Source organism: Pipistrellus kuhlii, unplaced genomic scaffold (assembly GCF_014108245.1).
Source record: "Pipistrellus kuhlii isolate mPipKuh1 unplaced genomic scaffold, mPipKuh1.p scaffold_m20_p_10, whole genome shotgun sequence".
In the NCBI taxonomy this organism is placed as follows: Eukaryota; Metazoa; Chordata; class Mammalia; order Chiroptera; family Vespertilionidae; genus Pipistrellus; species Pipistrellus kuhlii.
In genome coordinates, this window is record NW_023425405.1 from 42,336,880 (window position 1) to 42,356,278 (window position 19,399).

General features: G+C 37.7%; 1 protein-coding gene across 1 annotated transcript in view; it reads left to right on the forward strand.

The window, feature by feature from the left end:
• ELAPOR2 (endosome-lysosome associated apoptosis and autophagy regulator family member 2) overlaps positions 1-19,399 on the forward strand; it is a 126,074-nt gene that overhangs the window by 69,789 nt on the left and 36,886 nt on the right. Inside the window, exons 3-8 of the mRNA XM_036429550.2 lie at positions 4,448-4,643; positions 7,920-8,067; positions 11,439-11,525; positions 13,375-13,480; positions 14,986-15,138; positions 15,717-15,805. Of these exons, the coding sequence (XP_036285443.2) occupies positions 4,448-4,643; positions 7,920-8,067; positions 11,439-11,525; positions 13,375-13,480; positions 14,986-15,138; positions 15,717-15,805 (779 nt within the window). The remainder of the gene's footprint in view (positions 1-4,447; positions 4,644-7,919; positions 8,068-11,438; positions 11,526-13,374; positions 13,481-14,985; positions 15,139-15,716; positions 15,806-19,399) is intronic.

Sequence of the window (19,399 nt, forward strand, 5' to 3'; positions counted from 1 at the left end):
TTATAAAGCTTAGAAATTTGACCCGACTGAAAAGAAGTGAGAAATGGTGGTCCTTGAAAGTGACTTCAGGTTTTCTCACTGTGCAGGATATAGTCAAACACTACAGTTAAATATTTTAACCTTTCGTTTTCCCTGCATGATCTACAATAATAATCTGCTTCATGTTGATATTTACTGCTGTGTTGCTAACAATTACCTGAGAGAAAAGTTGAGGTTCTTCACTGGGCTGGAAAATGTTTAGCTAAATTAAGCAACGTCTAATTAAGCAAGTTTATTCTATATATGTATAAAAGGCTAAGTTGATTTGCACATGCGCAATATATATGAAGCTCTTGCTGGCGCCAGTCGCATGTGTGTATTTTGATCTGTCATTGTCGATCATAAATTTGGTTGACACTTCTGTTATAGAGAAAGGCCTACTGGTGATACTGAAATACTTCTTCTAATTAATTTCCTTTCAATGTGCATGAATTTGTGCACTGGGCCACTAGTAGCCCAGCTGTAATGATAATAATGAAAAATTATGATGGCCAATCTTTACTTGCTATATGCAAGACATGATTGCAAATGCTTTACATGTGTTGACTCAAGTTCATTTAGTCATTGCAACACCCTCGTGAAGTCGGTGCTTGTATTACCTCATACAGATAGGTCAAAGACATAACTGGGAGATGAAACCAGACAATCTAACTCCCTGGGTCTATCGTCTTAACCCCCATGGTGTTCTGCCTCTTTGGAATGCACTGCAGTGTATGCTCAACAGGTGCTAGTCCCTTTCTTGAGGCATCCATGCTCCTCTAACCTTTACCTCTTGATATCATAGCAGGTGCCCCCAAGCACTTATATGCAAACTAATATCCCAAATAGGTAAGTGGATTTTTTAAAAGATGGCATTTAAATATCAGATATATGGCTTCATAGCTCATTTTAATTGATTAATGATCTGTTTGTAGATTTAATTTTTTTCTAATTTATATTTAAATAATTTTTTTTCAATTACAGTTGACATTCAATATTATATTAGTTTCCGGTGGATAGCACAGTGGTTAGACATTTATGTAACTTATGAAGTGATCCTCAGAAGGTCTTGCACTCACCTATGCAATTGTATTATTGACTGTATTCCCTAAGCTGTACTTTATGTCCCTGTGACTGTTTTGTAACTGTCAATTTGTACTTCTTAATCCCTTCACCTTTTCATCCAGACCCCGAACTCCCTTCTCATCTCATAACCATCATTTTGTTCTCTGTGTCTACGAGTTTGTTTCTGTTTTGTATGTTTGTTTATTTTGTTTTCTTTCCTATTCCACATATAAGTGAAATCATATGGTATTTTATCTTTCTCTATCTGACTTATTTCACTTAGCATAATATCCTTAGGTCCATTGATATTGCCATAAATTGTATGAATTCATGCTTTCAATGACTGAATCATATTCCATTGTTTATATATACCACATCTTCTTTATCTGTTTGTCTTTTGATTAGAGCGTTTAATCTATGTACATTTAAGATAATTATTGATAGGTAGGTAGTTATTGGCATTTTATTGATTTCGTAGTTCTGAGTTTTTTTCTTATTCTCTTGCTCTCTCCTCTTGCATTACTTTCTGTAGTGTTGTATTTGGATTTCTTTTTTTCCTCTCTTGTAGAGCATTGGTTTATGGTTAGCATGTCCTTCATATATATCAAGCTATGTTGTTAGCAGTATGTTTTAAATTGATGCAACTTAAGCTAGAACACATTCTAAAATTACTACCATTTTTACTCACCCTTCCATTGTTTATATTTTATCATTTTTTTTACTTCTTTTTCTTGTGTATGTTTGTGTGTATTTCTTAATTTCCTATTGTAATTATACAGGATCTCCCTACTTTTGCCTTTTAATCTTTGTACTAGTTTTAGTCTAGGTTGATCCACTGCTTTTATTATGTATTTGTCTTTGACAATTTTTTTCTTTGTGATATTTCCGTATTCATATCTTTAATATTTTTTTTTCTTGTTCTTAAAAAAAGTCTGTATCATTTCTTATGATATAGGTGTGGTGGTGATGCAGTCTTTCAGCTTTTTTTTTATGAGGAAGATTTTATTCTTAATTTTAAGTGTATGTGTTTCTGAAAAGTAAGAGAACAACATTCAGAATTTAGGGCACATTTGTAGTTATATCATTATAAACAATGAGAAGTTGTTTACCTTTTTTATTTCTGTGCCTAGAAAATTGTGGGTCCTTGATACATATAGTATGCTTTCATTATTTAACATGTATTAGAAGATACTGACTTTTTTTTAACTATAGACATTCTTAATTTAAAATAATTCTATTTTATTATTCCTAAGAGGAGAGGAGCTATAATCCTCTCATGACTCCTAAGAAAGCTCCAAACACTGGGCTATTTGTTGATTGAATATCTTTGATGCCATCAAATTAGGGACTGACTTCATTGTTTCTTTTCTCTAGATGAAACACAGAGATCTAATGAGTTTTGTAAAAATTCTTTCTATATGTACAAAAGGACAGAAACACTTTGTCCTCAGTAGGTCTAATTTGGAATATTAATGCATCACATTGCAGGTGTGAAGAGTGTTGAAGTTAAATTTGCTCAGCAACACAAAAGTAGTGGTTCAAAAGCAAGGACAAATGAAATTCTTAAGAGAACAGCTCAAAATTAGGCTTTACATCAGTGAAGTGTTTGATGGGAGCTATGCTTGAGTGAGTTCCTCTGAAAACAAGCATTTTATAAGGAGATTAGGGAACTCGGCCCTGAAAACCGCAGAATCAAGGACAGAGAGGCTACCAGGAAGTAGAGGGTGATTGACATTTCCTAAGAGAAAGAGTTCAGGAGGCTAAGAATCAGTGCTAGGACATAAATTAGAAGTTGAGAAAACTGATTTCACAGATGTATTGTTCTGCCCCCATTGGCGACCTCATCAAATACTCTGACCAGTTTCTTTCCCTTGACCTTCACTGTTGTATTTTTTTTCTATTGTATAAACCTTTTGTCACTCATGCCCCATGAACTGGAATCGGTCTCCTCATCCCATTATATTTGTTTAGTGGTTAAGTAAGTAGATGAGTGTGGCTTTTAGCTCTCGTTCTTCAGTTTTTCAAAATGAATGTGTTTTTCTTTCTTGATGAGTTTCCAAATGTGTTCTAAAAGGGGAATCTACCTAAATGTGAGGCTCTGCTGCTTCGCTCTCTGCTGGGAAATTTGTTTTCTGTATGGGATAATTTGAAGGTTTTATTTTGTTCTTGTTCCTGTAATATCCCGATTAAAGGATTAGGAAGCCCTTTGCTGTAGTTGAGTCAGTAATACCACCCTGAGCACAGAGACATACACTCGGGGGACATAGATTTGCATTTGTTGAATGAGTAACAGCTTAGCAGCAGCACTACCTTCTTGTCTGTAACTGTGTCAGCTGTTGGTCACATTGCCCATGACTTCCGGGTACAGCTCTCAGAATTAGCAGAGAACCTGACGTCAGTAATAAGACATAGGTTGTGGAAATGACTAGGTTATAGTTATGAGTATTGAAAAAGATGGCTCATGGTTCCAGAGGGGAGATACTTGTTTAGCTATTGCACATGAAGCAGTGCCCTCAGCATCCCCTTTACGTCAAATCCCCATTCACTCCATCAACCTTTTGTTTGGACTTAGTATTTGATAGCTACAATTAGGAACCCCAAAATAATGATCCTTGTTTTCTGGAAGCTCAAAGCTTCACGTTGACTAAAAAGTGGTATTTGTATCTATATCTATTATATTTATTTCTATGTGTCTGTGCTTAATATATATATATATATATATCTCCACAATATATGAGAAAACTGTATGTTAGTAAATACTGACTTTATAATCATTCAAAGTATGTATACATTGTTTGGGACTCCATATATATAGGGTATCCCAAAAAATGTATACATACTTTAACAGCTCAATTTTAAAAATGAATTTTAATAAATACTAACTTTATAATTATTCACAGTGTGTGTATATACACTCTTTTGGGACACCCTATGTTTTGCTTTCTAATAGATGTATTATGAGAAGAGTATGATAAGAGCACAGAGGGAGGCAAAACTGCCTGCCTGGTGGGGGGAGGGAGATCTGCTGTGAACAGGGTTGTTTTTGAGTTAGAAATGGGAGTTTTATAAATAGGGTAGATGGGTTGGTCAGCATCTCCAGAGAAAGAAAACCACAGCAGCAGAAAAGAGGATGAAATGTTTTTGTAATGATGTGAATCCTGTTATGGTTGGAAAAGGGTGGAGCAGTGGCTGAGGCTGGTAAACAGGTTGGGGCCAGATTGTGAAGTGTCAGTAGAGATAAGGGAGACTTTGGAAAGCTTTCATGATCATAACTTTATAAAAATAATTCTGGTGACAGTGTGAAGGGGAGGAAGTTGATGGGGGAGTCTGGTGCCTAATGGGCTATGCGTCCTCTGTCTTCCAGCTTTCTCCTGTGCTTCTGGAGAGTATCTAGAGATGAAGAACCAGGTCTGCAGTAAGTGTGGTGAAGGCACCTACTCCTTGGGCAGTGGCATCAAATTTGATGAATGGGATGAGTTGCCAGCAGGATTTTCCAACGTTGCAACATTCATGGACACTGTGGTTGGCCCTTCTGACACCAGGCCTGATGGCTGTAACAAGTAAGAACCCAAAGGAACCTTTGGATTTTAATTGAACAGTTGAGAAAGATATACTTGCTCTTTTAGAGAAAGAAGTTGAGAATAATTTTGGTATTGATTGGGATTATAGATAAACTAATTATAAATAAACTTTTTTTTTTGTCTAGTCATTACAAATAATGTAGCTCAGTTTTTATGAATTTAAAATGATTGTTCTCAGGACAGAATAGATACCATATGCAAAAATGTGATAAAGATATTAGAAAAACAAATTAATTTAAAAATATATATATTTTATTGATTTTTTACAGAGAGGAAAGGAGAGGGATAGAGAGCCAGAAACATCGATGAGAGAGATACATCGACCAGCTGCCTCCTGCACACCCCCAACTGGGGATGTGCCCACAACCAACGCACATGCCCTTGACCGGAATCGAACCTGGGACCCCTGAGTCCTCAGACTGACGCTCTATCCGCTGAGCCAAACCGGTTTCAGCACAAATTAATTTTCTAATATATTTATAACTACACTCAAGCCAGTGTATTTCTAAAAATGCTTTTAATAGATAAGTTTAGATTTCCCCCCCTCTTCCTCTGAAAGAAAGAATGTGTAGCCTTCATTTAGGTACTTGATTATCTTCTAATAGAGAGTGGGTGAAACAATATGTGAAGTGGAAAGCTCATTTGCTTGATTTCTACCTCTTATAGAAAGTTATTAGCTTTGCTTATGACACCACTGGAGGACTTTGAAATTGTTTTGATAAAAAAAAATATTTATCTGTGGTCTGTACCCATTCCCATTCCCTTGTATTGACTACGTAACATTTCTTTTCACATGGCCGTGTTATTAAACATTAGGCCTCTGGCTAACTTCTGACAAGAGTTGATTTTCAGAAACTCACTCTTCTTACCATGAGCTGAAGATGTTGGGACTTTTTTAGTTATGCTAAAAGATATGCTCCACAAAACTCTGGGGAGGGAGGGTATTTATGGGAGGGGGGGTGCATTGGTATATGTACAAAAATAATAATTTAATTAAAAAAATATTATAAAAAAAAGATATGCTCCCTCACTTCCCCTCTTACCTTCCCTCCTTTTTATATAGACCTGGATGTTTATCTGGTATTATTTTCTCAGCCTATAATATTTCCTTTGTTATTTTTGCAAATCAACTGCTCAAAAATTTTCTCAGCTTTTATTTACCTGAAATCTTTATTTTAGCATCATTTTTAAAGAATATTTTGTGGACATGGGATTCACTTATTGTGTTTATATTTTATTTAAAGTTGATTATATTTGTAAGAGCTGTCCCAATTTCTCACCTATTTCTCTGGACTGGTTGTTTTTTTTTTCTCAGGGATCATTTTTTCTCATTTCTTTGCTTGTTTACTAAATTTTATTTTATCTTGAGTGTGGTGAATATTAAGATATAGGTAAAGCAGATTATTGCTATTTTTTATTTAAAAGGTGTTGAGTTTTGTTCTGACAAGCAATTTATTTACTGGAAGAGCACCTTGATCTCATCAGGACTGATTTTTATTACTTTTTTGATGGCTCTGTATTTAATTCACACTTAGTTCTAGGTCATGGCCTTTGGTCTAGGGCACAAGTTAGCAAAGTACAGCCTGTGAGCCCTCCTTCTGTTTTTGCAGACAAGGTTGTATTGGAACACAGCGGCACTCATTTACTTATGCATTGTCTCTAGCTGCGTTGGAGTTACAGTGGCAGAGTTAATTAAGTATTGCAAGAGAGCCCAAATTGTCAACAAGCCACACATATTTATTCTTTGGCCCTTTAGGAAAAGTTTGCTGACACCTGCTGTAGGGCAGGGCCTCTATAAGATCTAGCAAATTCTAGAATCTTAAGTGGATGTCCAATAAGTTTATCAAGTTTCTTCCTCCTCGCTGGTTTGCAGCTCCAGGGACTTCTGATTATGTCTCAGCTTTGCAGTGGCTGCGAGCCCCAAGCCCAGGACCTACAGAAACACTCCATATGGGTTCCTACAGCCCCTATTTTCTCTGATTCTCAGGCCTATAAATTCCAGCCTCGTCAGCTGCCCCCAAGCACTTGTCTCTGCTCCTCAGCTCAGGGAGACCACCATGCTTAGGTTGAGTGCCATCTCCTGATGTCATCGTTTGGGACATGTTCTGAGGAATGAGGCCAAGGTTAAGTTGGGCTTTACCGCGTGTGTTTGGCTGCTCTCAGGAATCCCAATCCTGCCCTGCCTGTTGTCTAGGCCTGAAATGGCTCCTGCATGCTGTTTTGTTTAATAGATGGTGAAAGGGGAAGGGCAGATCCAGTACCAGTTAGTCATGTTGGGATGTGGAAATCTCAGGCTTTTGTTCAGAATTTATTTCTGTTAGAAAAAAAGAAAAGAATTTTAAAATCTTACTCTCATCTAAATAAAAAATTAAACTGAAGAGAACAATGTTAAATTGTGTTATCTGTTGTATAGTTCGGTTAGAATTGTTCTTTTGCCCCAAAACTTGACACATGACTCTTTGATTCTAAGAATTAATGTATGGTTAGATTTACAACCCAAGTTTTGTTCATCAATATATTTTCTTAAGTTTTTATCTTGTGTGTGTGTTTTTTTTTAGTTTTTTTTTTTAGATAAAAATTCCAGACTTTTACCTCATTATATACTATAAAACTGTGATCTCTATTTTATTTAGGTTCATTTTAAATGGGCTTTTTCCAAGACTATTTCTTTTCTCATATCAAGGAATCTTCTCACCTTCTGCCATGTGCATATGTTAATAAAGAAGATTTCAGATGTTATTTGAGATACTAATTCTACTCCAATCTAGTAGAATTACTGATTGTCTTTTTAGTGATCAAAGTTTTGGTGGAAAATAGCAGTTTCATGACAAATAGATCTTACCAAGATTTAGGGAATTGTGTGCCATAAGCAGTGAATCTATTCCCAGCAATGGTGTTGGCTGTTGAATTCCAGAAAAACTCTGGTCTTCTCTGGTGTACCTTGCTGGAGGGATGACTTTAAAATATATTTTATTGATTTTTTACAGAGAGAAAGGGAGAGGGATAGAGAATTAGAAACATCGATGAGAGAGAAACATCAATCACCTGTCTCCTGCACATCCACTATTGGGGATGTGCCCACAACCAAGGTACATGCCCTTGACTGGAATCAAACCTGGGACCCTTCAGTCCACAGGCTGATGTTCTATCCACTGAGCCAAACCGGTTTCAGCTGAAGGAATGACTTTCAAATCTGAGTTACATAGGAGGTTTCTGAATGCTGATGTAAGATGCCCCTTGGTTTTGTTTCCACAGCTCTTCTTGGGTCCCTCGAGGAAATTACATAGAGTCAAATCGTGATGACTGCACCGTGTCTTTGATCTACGCTGTGCACCTTAAGAAGTCGGGTAATGTCTTCTTTGAGTACCAGTACGTCGACAACAACATCTTCTTTGAGTTCTTTGTAAGGCCTTTTATATTCTGAAATTTACTTTTTATGGTACATTCATGTAATATTTACCTTAATTCATTGTTTCCATTACATTTTATGCCTTCTCAGTCTTTTTGTGTGTGTGTGTGTGTAAACTGAAACTTTTGATGCTAAAAGAGAACTTTACTTTTTTCTATAATATTTTATTTTTTGGTGAATTTCTTGACCTCTGAGTTCTTGACTTGTAGAGTAAGATTGAGCTTGTTTTACATTTGCTTATGACCATTAGATGACCATTTGGTGTAAACTCTTTGTGTGATAAATATTTTCTCCAAGATTCATTTTAAAAATTGTTATTTTTGTAGCTACAGATGCTTTTTTTTTGGTTAAAAATGTGTCTCCACCAAATCCAATTTTTGTTTAAAAACATTTTTTTTCTCCCTGCAGTTTCAAATATTTGAATTATTTAACTGTATTCATGGGCAGTATTTCAGAAGTATAGGTGGCTATATGATTCTGATTCTGTCAGTTTTACACAATCTAAAGGAATTAATGGATGGGATATTTGATGTCTTGGTAAAAGATTAAATAGCATTACAATCTCTTGGATAAAATAACAGTCTAACAGAATAGGCTGTTACCTCTAAAATTATTTAAATATTTTATATAAACTGAAGCTAATCTAGTGACTATTTGTTGTGGCAGTGACTCAAATGTTTGAAAAAATGTTTTCCCATTGTTGCCACATACAAAAAAAAAAAGTGCAAGTAATTGGCAAAATACATTGTAAAATGTTTCTGTGGTACAGATTTTATTTATTTCTTTATTTATTTATTTATTTTTTAAAATATATTTTATTGATTTTGTATAGAGAGGAAGGGAGAGAGATAGAGAGTTAGAAACATCGATGAGAGAGGAACATCGATCAGCTGCCTCCTGCACAACCCCTACTGGGGATGTGCCCGCAACCAAGGTACATGCCCTTGACCGGAATCGAACCCGGGACCTTTCAGTCCCCAAGCCGACGCTCAATCCATTGAGCCAAACCAGTCTCGGCTGTGGTACAGATTTTAGAAGGAAATGTACTAAAAATTCTAAGGCAAATATACATTGCTCTTGATAACAGAAATTTCTAAATCAAAAGTTGGTGGGAAGAGATATTTTTGATTAAAGTATGAACCTTAGATTTGAAGTGAAGAAATTCTGGCTCTAGTCCCATCTCGGCAGGGGCTAGCTGTGTGTTATTGGGCAATTACGTTTGCTTTTCAACCCTCAGCATTCCCTTTGGTAAAGTGGACTGTGTAGTGGCCCTTTTAAGGATCCTTCCTAGGTCTAATATCCTTTGATGAGTTTAAGATATTAAGCAACCTTCAGATTGGCTTTTTAAGCTGCGTTCTGTTTATAAAACACTTCTTCAGGTGAAAAATTACCCATTTTATGGGACAATTTTGCAATATTACTAAACCTAAAGTTAAGAAACAAGGTAATTATATAATTGTTCAAATAAGCACTTAGTTTTATGTTGTTCAGCGAGTGCTCTGAGGATTATCAGTAATGGTCCTCCAGAGGCATGAAGTTTCATTACGTCTTTTCCAGGAGCCTGTGTTCTTCTGGCTATAGACTGAAGAGGGAGGGCAAGTTCATGTTCCTCCTCTCATTGATGCTTCAGCTTCCGAGGCTGTGATTTATTGACGCAGGCCATTCTGTTAAGGGCTAGTGGGAAGGAAATGTGTGGAGGACTAAAAGATGCAGGTGTACCTGTGGAATTACATCATTTGAACCAACCAAGTATTTAATTTTGGAACTATATGGGACTTTCACTCGGCCCAGCTCCCCTTTTAAATGATGAAACTGAAAACTAGAAAGAATAATGGACTGGACCAACGTTATACTGTTGCCAGTTACTTTTAGAATGAATGACAGAGCTCAGGCACCTAGCATGCCAGTAGAAAGAATGTCATGATGACACATAATGTCTGATTTTGGCTGAAAAAAAGCTATCAGCTTATCCAAACACTGACCGCTAAAGGGTATTTAGAGTCCATATTTGTTTTAGAATGGCCATTATGCTTATAATAAAAATAGGCTGCCGTATTTTCCGGTGTATAAGACGACCCCCTAATTTTACAGTTAAAACATTGGTTTAGGCCTATATTCGCTGTATAAGACTACCCCCCACTTCCGAGGCAACACCAGTTCTTTTTTTTAATAGACCGCCTCTCTGACTCAGCCAATCCAAGCAGGCTTTTTATGCATGCAAATTATACATGTTCTGTACCCAAGCTACACTGTGTTCTAGTAAAAAGCCTGCTCAGATTGGCCAGAGTCAGAGAGGCGGTCTATTAAAAAAAGAATTGGTGTTGCCTTGGAAGTGGGGGGTAGTCTTATAAAGCGAATATAGGCCTAAACCTGTGTTTTAACTGTAAAATTAGGGGGTCGTCTTATACACCAGAAAATACGGTATTTGAATTTCATTGAAGCCAATATCCTCGTAGTGGAAATTCTCTGGTATTTGGATGGAAAAAGGACCTATTTTCAAGTTAGTAAGTCTTTAGGATATTTCATGATGGAGAACATATTCTGTTCCAGAGGATGCATGAAGTGGCATACATGATTTAGAAAAGAAAGAGCCATTTGGGTGGAAATAGAATAGGTGATGAGAACCTATTTTAACCCTACTCTATTGGTGACTATTGTGCAATACTGTAATGGTGGCCTAGCTTTTGATGTTTCCATCTTTTTCATAGTCCTGGAAAAGTAGTATCAAAGTAGGCATTTTAAAAGAATCTTCTGGAAAGCACAAAGTGGTGCTAAAGATATTAATTGTATAGTCCTTTGAATCAGTATGACAAATGATTAACATTTACCCCCAAATAAAAATTTGGGACTTTGACTGTGGCCATTTGACCAATACATTTGGATTAAGCCCCGGGGAACTGAAAACAAAACAAAGCAGACTTAAATTATTTATTAATTTAAGATTTTACTGCCCCAAATATTATTTAAAAAGTAAACTTCACTTGTATACCATTGGGCCTGCATGGCGTATGCAAGCTTTTAAAACAACTTGGTAAGATTTTTGTAATTACTTTTTCTCTTTATGTGAATTTTCAGAATGTACTGCTCTTTCCTTCTTTCTCTTCTCCGCTCCCCTTCTTCCTTCTCAGTGAGATAGCCTTTTTTGTTAAAATAATGACAGTGGCTTATCTACAACCACTCATGCGTAGCAGTTGTCACTTTGGTTTCAGAGGTCTTGATGTGTTGACTTGTTGAAAATGACTCATGGGCATTGTTGAATGTATGTATTAAAAGAACCTATTGCAGCCTGCCCTGTGCTGAGGAGCACATTTAATGAAAGCCGCTATTCAAGAAGATATACTGGGGCCATTGTGTTTGTCCTGCAGATTCAGAACGATCAGTGCCAGGAGATGGACACCACGGCGGACAAGTGGGTCAAACTCACGGACAGTGGAGAGTGGGGCTCGCATTCTGTAAGTCTCTGTTCTCCTCCTTAGTCACCAGCCCCATTCTTCTCCTTCCTTTTCCAACCTTTTACAAAAGTTTATTTTAAGGGGGGAAAAAATTCAAAATTGTTTATGAATTTAGAAAATTTCCAGTTAATAGACCAAGTTTCATGGACTTAGGTCTCTTTGTAGGTATTTTTCTCTACCTTTCCCTTTAGGCTCTTTCCTTTCTTTTTCCCACTATACTTCAATTTTTCTCCTTTCAAAGGGGGCAATACCAATAATAAGGCTGATCACACCAATATACAAAGCCTCTGAGCATCTACGTTTACAGATGTGCTTGTCATATGGGAGAGAATCAGTGGCTCTTGCATTGGAAGGATCCTTAGTTCCTTTTACCCAGCTTTCTCTGCAGTTGTCTCCTTCCCCACTCCAACCCCCCATAAGTGATGTTTCAAGCTTGCCTTGTTGGGAACTGTGCTGACCCTACTGTTGGGTAGCTCTGATTACCACAAAATTCATCCCTGTGTTTGGAACCTAAACCTTCTCCTGTGTATTTGCCACTGATAAATCAGAGTCTTATGCCCTTTGAAAAACGCTTTACCACTGAAATAAAGTAACTACCTAACTCTCCACATGATAACTATAAATACTTGAAGGCAAATATCAGGGGACACAGTCCATGCAGCTGCTATTATGTGGGGCACTGTGCCTTTGGAGTGACACATGCACTTAAAATCAAACTCTGCCTCACAGTAGCTATGTTTCTTTAGGCAACTGGCTTAATCTCTTTCAGTTGGGCCTTTTTTTATTTTTCATGTAAGAAATAAAACTACTCTTGCAGGGATAAATGAAATGATACATGGGTGCCCACAGTGCTGATGGAGCTCTGTTACAGTAAGTGACCATCCAGGGGCTCCGGCTTGGAGTGGTTAATACAGTGTACTTTTCCGAGTACTTTTTGAACTGTATGCCTGGAAGTGACGTTAGTACCACTTAAGATCTATTTGCCTAAGCATTCTCTCGGCTGGGCTTTGAAGGTACAAAATAACCCTCGGCAACAAGTATGTTTTCTTCACTTATGAAGGCTTCATGCAAGGCGAAAGTACTTAGTGTACTACTTCTCTGAACCCCTGGCAAGGTGAAATGGTTGGATATGTTTTAAGTTTATACAGTTTGGGTTTGGCCAGAGACTACATAGAAGAATAAGGGTGGCATATAAGAAAAAGCAAGGAACCCTTAAAATTAATTTGCTTGTCTGAATTAGCATGACATTTCTCAGAAAGTTAGTTTGATTTATAATTACAAAGATACCCCAGTGGCAAAGAAAGCAGATATACATAGTAACATTTAAGTTCTAAAATCATAGTTAAATCAGGTTCTTTTATAAGAACAGTCCTGTGTTCTCTGGTTGCTGTTGCAGGATTGCTTATTAAATAAAAAAGAAGCCAACTCACTCTGTTGATTTTTTTTTTTCCTCTCAAAGCTCAAAATCTGCTTATGAATAATGGCATCCAATAAATATATAATTGGTCTGAGTGCCTTTCACTCTGTAAAATGAGTTTCTTTTAAATATAAACCAAGACTTCATGCAAATGCTTCAAAAATAATTTTATTTTATTTTTTAGATTTGAGGAATTTTGTTTCTTTATTACTATATTTTTTGGAGATGGCAAAGTATTTTTACTTTATTTTTTAGAAAATGTGAACTTCAGCAGAGCTTAGGTATGAATTGACAGTAGACTAAAATTTATGGATTCCAAGTTAATGGTATTTTACTATAATTCAAAGAAAAATGTACGAGAGATTAGCTCTCAGGCATGGTTGGATGTAGCATGGCTTAACCAACCTGAGTGTCTTGTGCTTTGCTTTGCAGGTAATGCTAAAGTCTGGCCCAAACATACTGTACTGGAGAACTACAGGCATCCTTATGGGTTCCAAGGCAGTCAAGCCAGTGTTGGTAAAAAATATAACAATTGAAGGTATTTCGCAGCACTCTGTTTTAGTAGTCACCCATCACATTTCACATTGAGTTACATATTGATTGAATTGTCGGTTTGACTGGCCCGAGTTTATGGGACAGGAATTAATATGTTAAGTATCATCCAGCAGAAACCGGTTTGGCTCAGTGGCAGAGCGTCGGTCTGCGGACTGAAAGGTCCCAGGTTCGATTCCGGTCAGGGACATGTACATTGGTTGCGGGCACATCCCCAGTGGGGGGTGTGCAGGAGGCAGCTGGTCGATGTTTCTCTCTCATTGACGTTTCTAGCTCTCTATCTCTCTCCCTTCCTCTCTGTAAAAAATCAATAAAATATAGTTAAAAAAAAAAGTATCATCCAGGTGTACAAGTGCTGATTTTATTCCTTGAAAGTTGACTGATTTTTTGTTTTTGTTTTTTTTGTACCCTTAAACTGAATTATTTAATCTGTGTAAAAAAGTACACATGATGACAATTTTAAGTGTCTTTAAATAAAAGAAAAATGTCTTTGTTAATAAGAGCCTATTATTCATGTGAATAATGTCTATTGAGCTTACTCAGGCCACTGCTGCATCCAAAAAAATAACAATCAAATAAACATCTTGGCCTGACTATCTCCCAAATCTCTTGTACTGCTTTATATACATATGCTGCTTCATATATATATATATATATATATATATATATATATATATATATATTCCAGAGAGGAAGAGAGAGAGATAGAAACATCAATGATGAGAGAGAATCGTTGATTGGCTGCCTCCTGCAAGGCCCCCTCCTGTGCCCTGACCAGGAATTAAACCGTGACCTCCTGGTTTATAGGTCAGTGTTCATTGTGGCCTGGTTCTTGTGCTTCTTCTGAACCAGCTGGACCTTTGTGGCCCAGGAAAGCGGCCAGTAAACCCTGAAATTGTTCAGTCTCAGGGCTCCTTATAATTAAAGCAGTGATTCTCCTCTATGAAAGTTTGGCTTGTGTTTGAATATGTTTAAAGTGTACTTGTTCCTGTGACGCCAACTCATTAGTCCACGTAGGGACATCTGCTGGCAAAGGCTGAAATTACAAACCAGAAGAAAAGTCAAGCCCTTCCCAGGGTCTGTTAAGTCTTGCCAGTGACTTATTGAGCAGACCATAGAAAAGGAGCAAACAGGTAGCCACAGAGATGGAGGATGGCAGCTTGTAGAATTGGAGGGGACCTTAGAGTTTATCCCACTCTGAGTTTGTGGAGTTGTCTCTTGACGACTGAGTTTACACATTTACTATATCTCTAACAAATGCCAATTGCTTGCTTCAGTGTTTGCTCTACTTACTGTGTTTTATTCAGAATCTATCCCTGTTACTGGCATGCAGCAAACACTTCTTGGGGTTGAATGAACTAGAGAAAGGATTTGGGCTGAGCTTAGTGTCAGTAGTGCTCTCTCACTTCTGGAAGAAGCTGAAAGAAGGTGCTGGTTTGCTCACTTCTATTGTGTCCTCCCTCCCATGCTCTGTGTGTTCCTTTCCCACAGGAGTGGCATACACGTCGGAATGCTTCCCGTGCAAGCCGGGCACCTTCAGCAATAAGCCAGGTTCGTTCAGCTGCCAAGTGTGTCCCAGAAACACCTACTCTGAGAAAGGAGCCAAAGAATGCATCAAGTGTGCAGAGGACTCCCAGTTTTCAGGTGGGTCTAATCTTTGACCATTTATACTCTATGCTCTTTTCTTTTTAAATGTGCATTTGCTGAATGTGTAGTCCTAAGCCACATGTCATACATAAGTGGGACAGGAACAATGGGCAGAACACCCAAGTGCTGAAGTGAATCAATAATGAGTGGATAAAAATTACTTTCATCCCTTTCTGCCTGACTTTTCCTTTTGTCTGTAAATGTTTTTCCTATTTCATACTTCACAGGAAATGCCTGCGATTTGTTTATACTAATCTGGATGCATGCTGTACTTTTAGGTGATTTGTGGACATAGAGATACATTTAGAAACTTTTCATTTGTTCCAAATTTACAGTTTTAACGGTAGTAGAATAAGTCTAACGTCTTCTTGGAAAAACTGTAATATGTCCCAGGCATATCATGGAAGTACTTATTGCTCTTGTGAAAATAAAAATGTAAGCCCTTATCTTCTTCAGGCCTAGCTAGTTGTACCTAAATTTCTCTGGTAAGGTTATTTTTACTTTTTAGTTGTTTCTCTTTTGCTTATTTGTTTATTTTGTTTTTTTATGTGCATTTTTTGTTGTTGTTGTTGCAGAAGAAGGATCGGGCGAGTGTACGGAGCGCCCTCCCTGTACCACCAAAGACTATTTCCAGATCCATAGTCCATGTGATGAAGATGGAAAGGTATGGGCAGTGTTCAGTGCATTCCATTTCATGTGTGTTCAGCCATCTTCCCAGTTTAAGCAGACTTTTCTTTGTTGATGAGAGAGTTGAGTGAGCTGATGTATAAAACATGTATCTGAAGTAGTTCAGGGAGATTTAATAATTTATCTTCTGAAGTCTGCCTTCCTGGCTTTGATTTTTCCCATCTACTAATTAGTGCCGTGGGCAAGGTATTGGCTGCCTACACATCAGTGTTTTCATTGGTAAAATAGGGATAATCTTTGTACCTATTTCCTGAGGCTGCTATGAGAAGATAAGCTGTTCAATGGAAGGTTCCTAGCACAGTGCCTGGCACACTTTGAGTGCCCAGTAAATCCCTGTTATTTTATTATTATATATTTTTTAACAGTTCTATGTTTTAAAAAGTAATGCTGTCAGGAGTAGCACAGCCTTAAAATGTGTCCTGTGAATCACAGGATGGAAACCCAGTAAGTCCTCACTTAATGTTATTGATAGGTTTTGAGACTTGAGGTGAACCGATGTATCACAAAACCAATTTTACTCTAGGCTAACTGGTAGAAACAAGAGTCAACAGTGTTATAGTGAAACCACAAAGGCTATTGAATGAAATGACTTTACATGGGGACCTGTTGTATCCTGTAACTTCTCTTTAATTATTTGGTTTCTCAGTAGGTTTTGTCAATAAAAAAGCCATGCAGCCATTGGCTGATTTAGTCGTGGCAGATTGCTGTGTAATTGCATTCAGAAAATGCAGAGTAATTACCATACAAATAACACCGAGCCAGAGGAAAAATGAACACATGAACTCTGCAGCTGACCCCGTTGTCTTAACTATTGTAAAAAAAATGTCAGCCTATGCTGGCCTATTCATAGTAGAAGCTGAGATGGAAGTGGTTTTGGTGCAACATGCTTTCTGTATGCTTGCATCTTCAAAATCATGACAGTTAATACCTTGACCTAATTTGGAAAATACACATAGAAGCCAGTATTGCTTTATTTTCTTAATCTGAGGTCCTAACCCATAATTTTATACTTATATGGTTATTGTAGTTACCTGTAGGTCTTTGAAAGCACATGTAGTTTATATCCGATGAATTCAGCCAGTCTACAAAGCCGTGGTGGATTTGTGCAGGGACGTTTGCAGGAGGAAAGCAGACAACCGTGGACAAATTTGGTCTCAAATTTCATCTAAAGTTTAGTCCTCCCCGGTCTTGAATTTTATTTCAATGTAAGAACCAGCTTCCAATTGCTACCTCCATGTGGATTGTGTCTATCAATAGATTGTGTTTTATTTATACTTAATAGAAATACGCTTGGAAACCATAGTTCTTCTGTAGTCTTAATAGCAGTAAGCTTTGCTCTATTAAGGTCTTGGTTTCATAAAACATTTCATAATTTTATCTCAACTTGCCAAAGAATGAATTCATTGTTGGTTTTTCACCTTCACTGTGAGCCATCTGGTGCTACAAATCATTAATATTGCTTATTAGCTTTTCCCGTCAGCCAGACTTGAAAGCATCTGTCCCCATTGGAAAGTGAGGCACAGAATCAGCCAGTCATGTGAAGCAAGGCTATGCAAACAAAACTTTTACTGCAGAGAATTTGAAATTTGGCTTCTAAGTGTTTGAATGTTTGAAGGTGGTGCACATTTTCTAACTTTTAAGCCATCGTTTGTGCTTGGATTCAAAGTATGTGGTTAGCTGACCTCTTGAAGATATATTTGTATATTTTATCATTTTTACGCTTTCCAAATGCATTCTCCTTGACTTATGTTGCTTTACCATTTACTAGCTATGTATAACTTTGGGGCAGTAAAGTTGAGGACAATAACACTGACCTCCCAAAGTGTGTGTGGGGCAGATTACACGGTGGGCCCCCATAGTCAGGCCTCAGTGCGCAGCCTCAGAACTGTGCCCACTCCCCTGTGGGAACCAACTATTCCCAACACTGCAGTCACTCACACACCATGCATTACAATTTTAATTAATGTCAACATAAATCAGCAAATTTTTGAATTGGCAAAGATTAAAAAGTTGTTTTCTGTACTTGTTACGTTTTAAAAAGATGATCGACCCCCCGCCCCCCCCCCAGGAGGATGATATTTTTGGTTCCATTTTTGGAATTTTATATTACCTTTCTCAGGGGAGCTGATAAGCCCTTTTAGATATAGGATCTAAGTTATTTTTCCAGCTGTTTAGGAAGCTCTGGCAGGAACAACCATTGTTTTACAGATGGTAAGAGAGAGGTTTCTGGGTGAAGTGACTGGTTAGACTGTTTCATGCTGTAGGCATAAAACGAATGCAGAAGGAGAGAGTTGTAAAATGAAAAAAAAAAAAGCTATTTATAATTCTGTTGAGACATTTATTATTAAAGCATTTTCTTAAGCATTTTTCTTGAGATAAGATCATTTACTCTTCCATAAGTGAATACTTGAGATAAAATTGAGAGGCCTAAAGGACTTACTATATACGATTTTCTATGAACTGAAAATGGCTATGGAGAATTGCCTTTAATTTTGGTCCTCCAGCTTCCATATTAGACTTATTATTGCAGAAATTGTTTTTACAGAGAAAGATATGTTTAGCAGATTACATGTCTAATGAAGGAAGCTATTAATTTTTTTTTAAGAACCATATTTAGCTATGAAAAAATGTATTTTTCTCTTTGCATTTAGAATACCTTTCCCCCTACTGATAATACCAATTTTGTTTGACATGGCAAACCCATTTAATGGTTTGGTTTCAAAAGAGAATAATTTTATAATTACAATGTTCTGGGTTTGGATGAGTCATAGCTAATTTTGTTTTATTTCGTTTTGTGTGGGGGTGTAGGAATGTGTGAGGAAGAATGAAAGGATAAGGTTTAAAGGACTTCCCTTTCTGGAATTAGAGGCTGTCTTTATCAGGGTGAACAGTGTTAGGCTGCTGGAGACCCAGTTATGGTGTCAGCCTGCCTCTGCAGGAGTGGGCTCAACAAAGGAACCATGGCTTCTGACAGCACTTCTGTCTGGGAGAAAGCTGCCCCTCTAGCTCTAATCCCACAGCCAGACAATTCAGTTCCTTCCCCCCTCACCCCCCGTCCCTAGCACCTTTTGAGCTGCTGCCCCAGTGCTGGAGCTTAGAAAGAGTGAGTTAGGGTGTCTGTACCCTAGTTCTTTAATAGGAACGCCTGGGACTCCTGCAGCCCGATGTCTCACGCAGTCACAATCCTCACTGGTTTTCACAGCCCGAAGTTATAGGTCTTTTCTTCTCAGCACTGGACCCTGAACTAGGCGGACTGGGACCACTCTCTCCTCAGGACGGACTTCTGCAGCCGCCAGGTCCTTCCGATTTTTATCTCCCACCTGTGGGTGTGGGACCAGCTCATTCTGCATCGTTGCCCCTTCTACCCATCTCCAAGAGGCTTTTTCTGCATATCCGTAGTTACAGGACTCTGTTCAGCTAGATTTCAGGTGGTTCTGAATAATGGCAGTTCCGTAGTTTAGCTGTAATGTGGATGTAGCCCTAGGAGGATGCCAGCACTGCGTTTATCTATACTACCACCTTGACTGGAAGCCGGGAGGCTGTCTTAATCCCGATGTTCAGCACACATTCT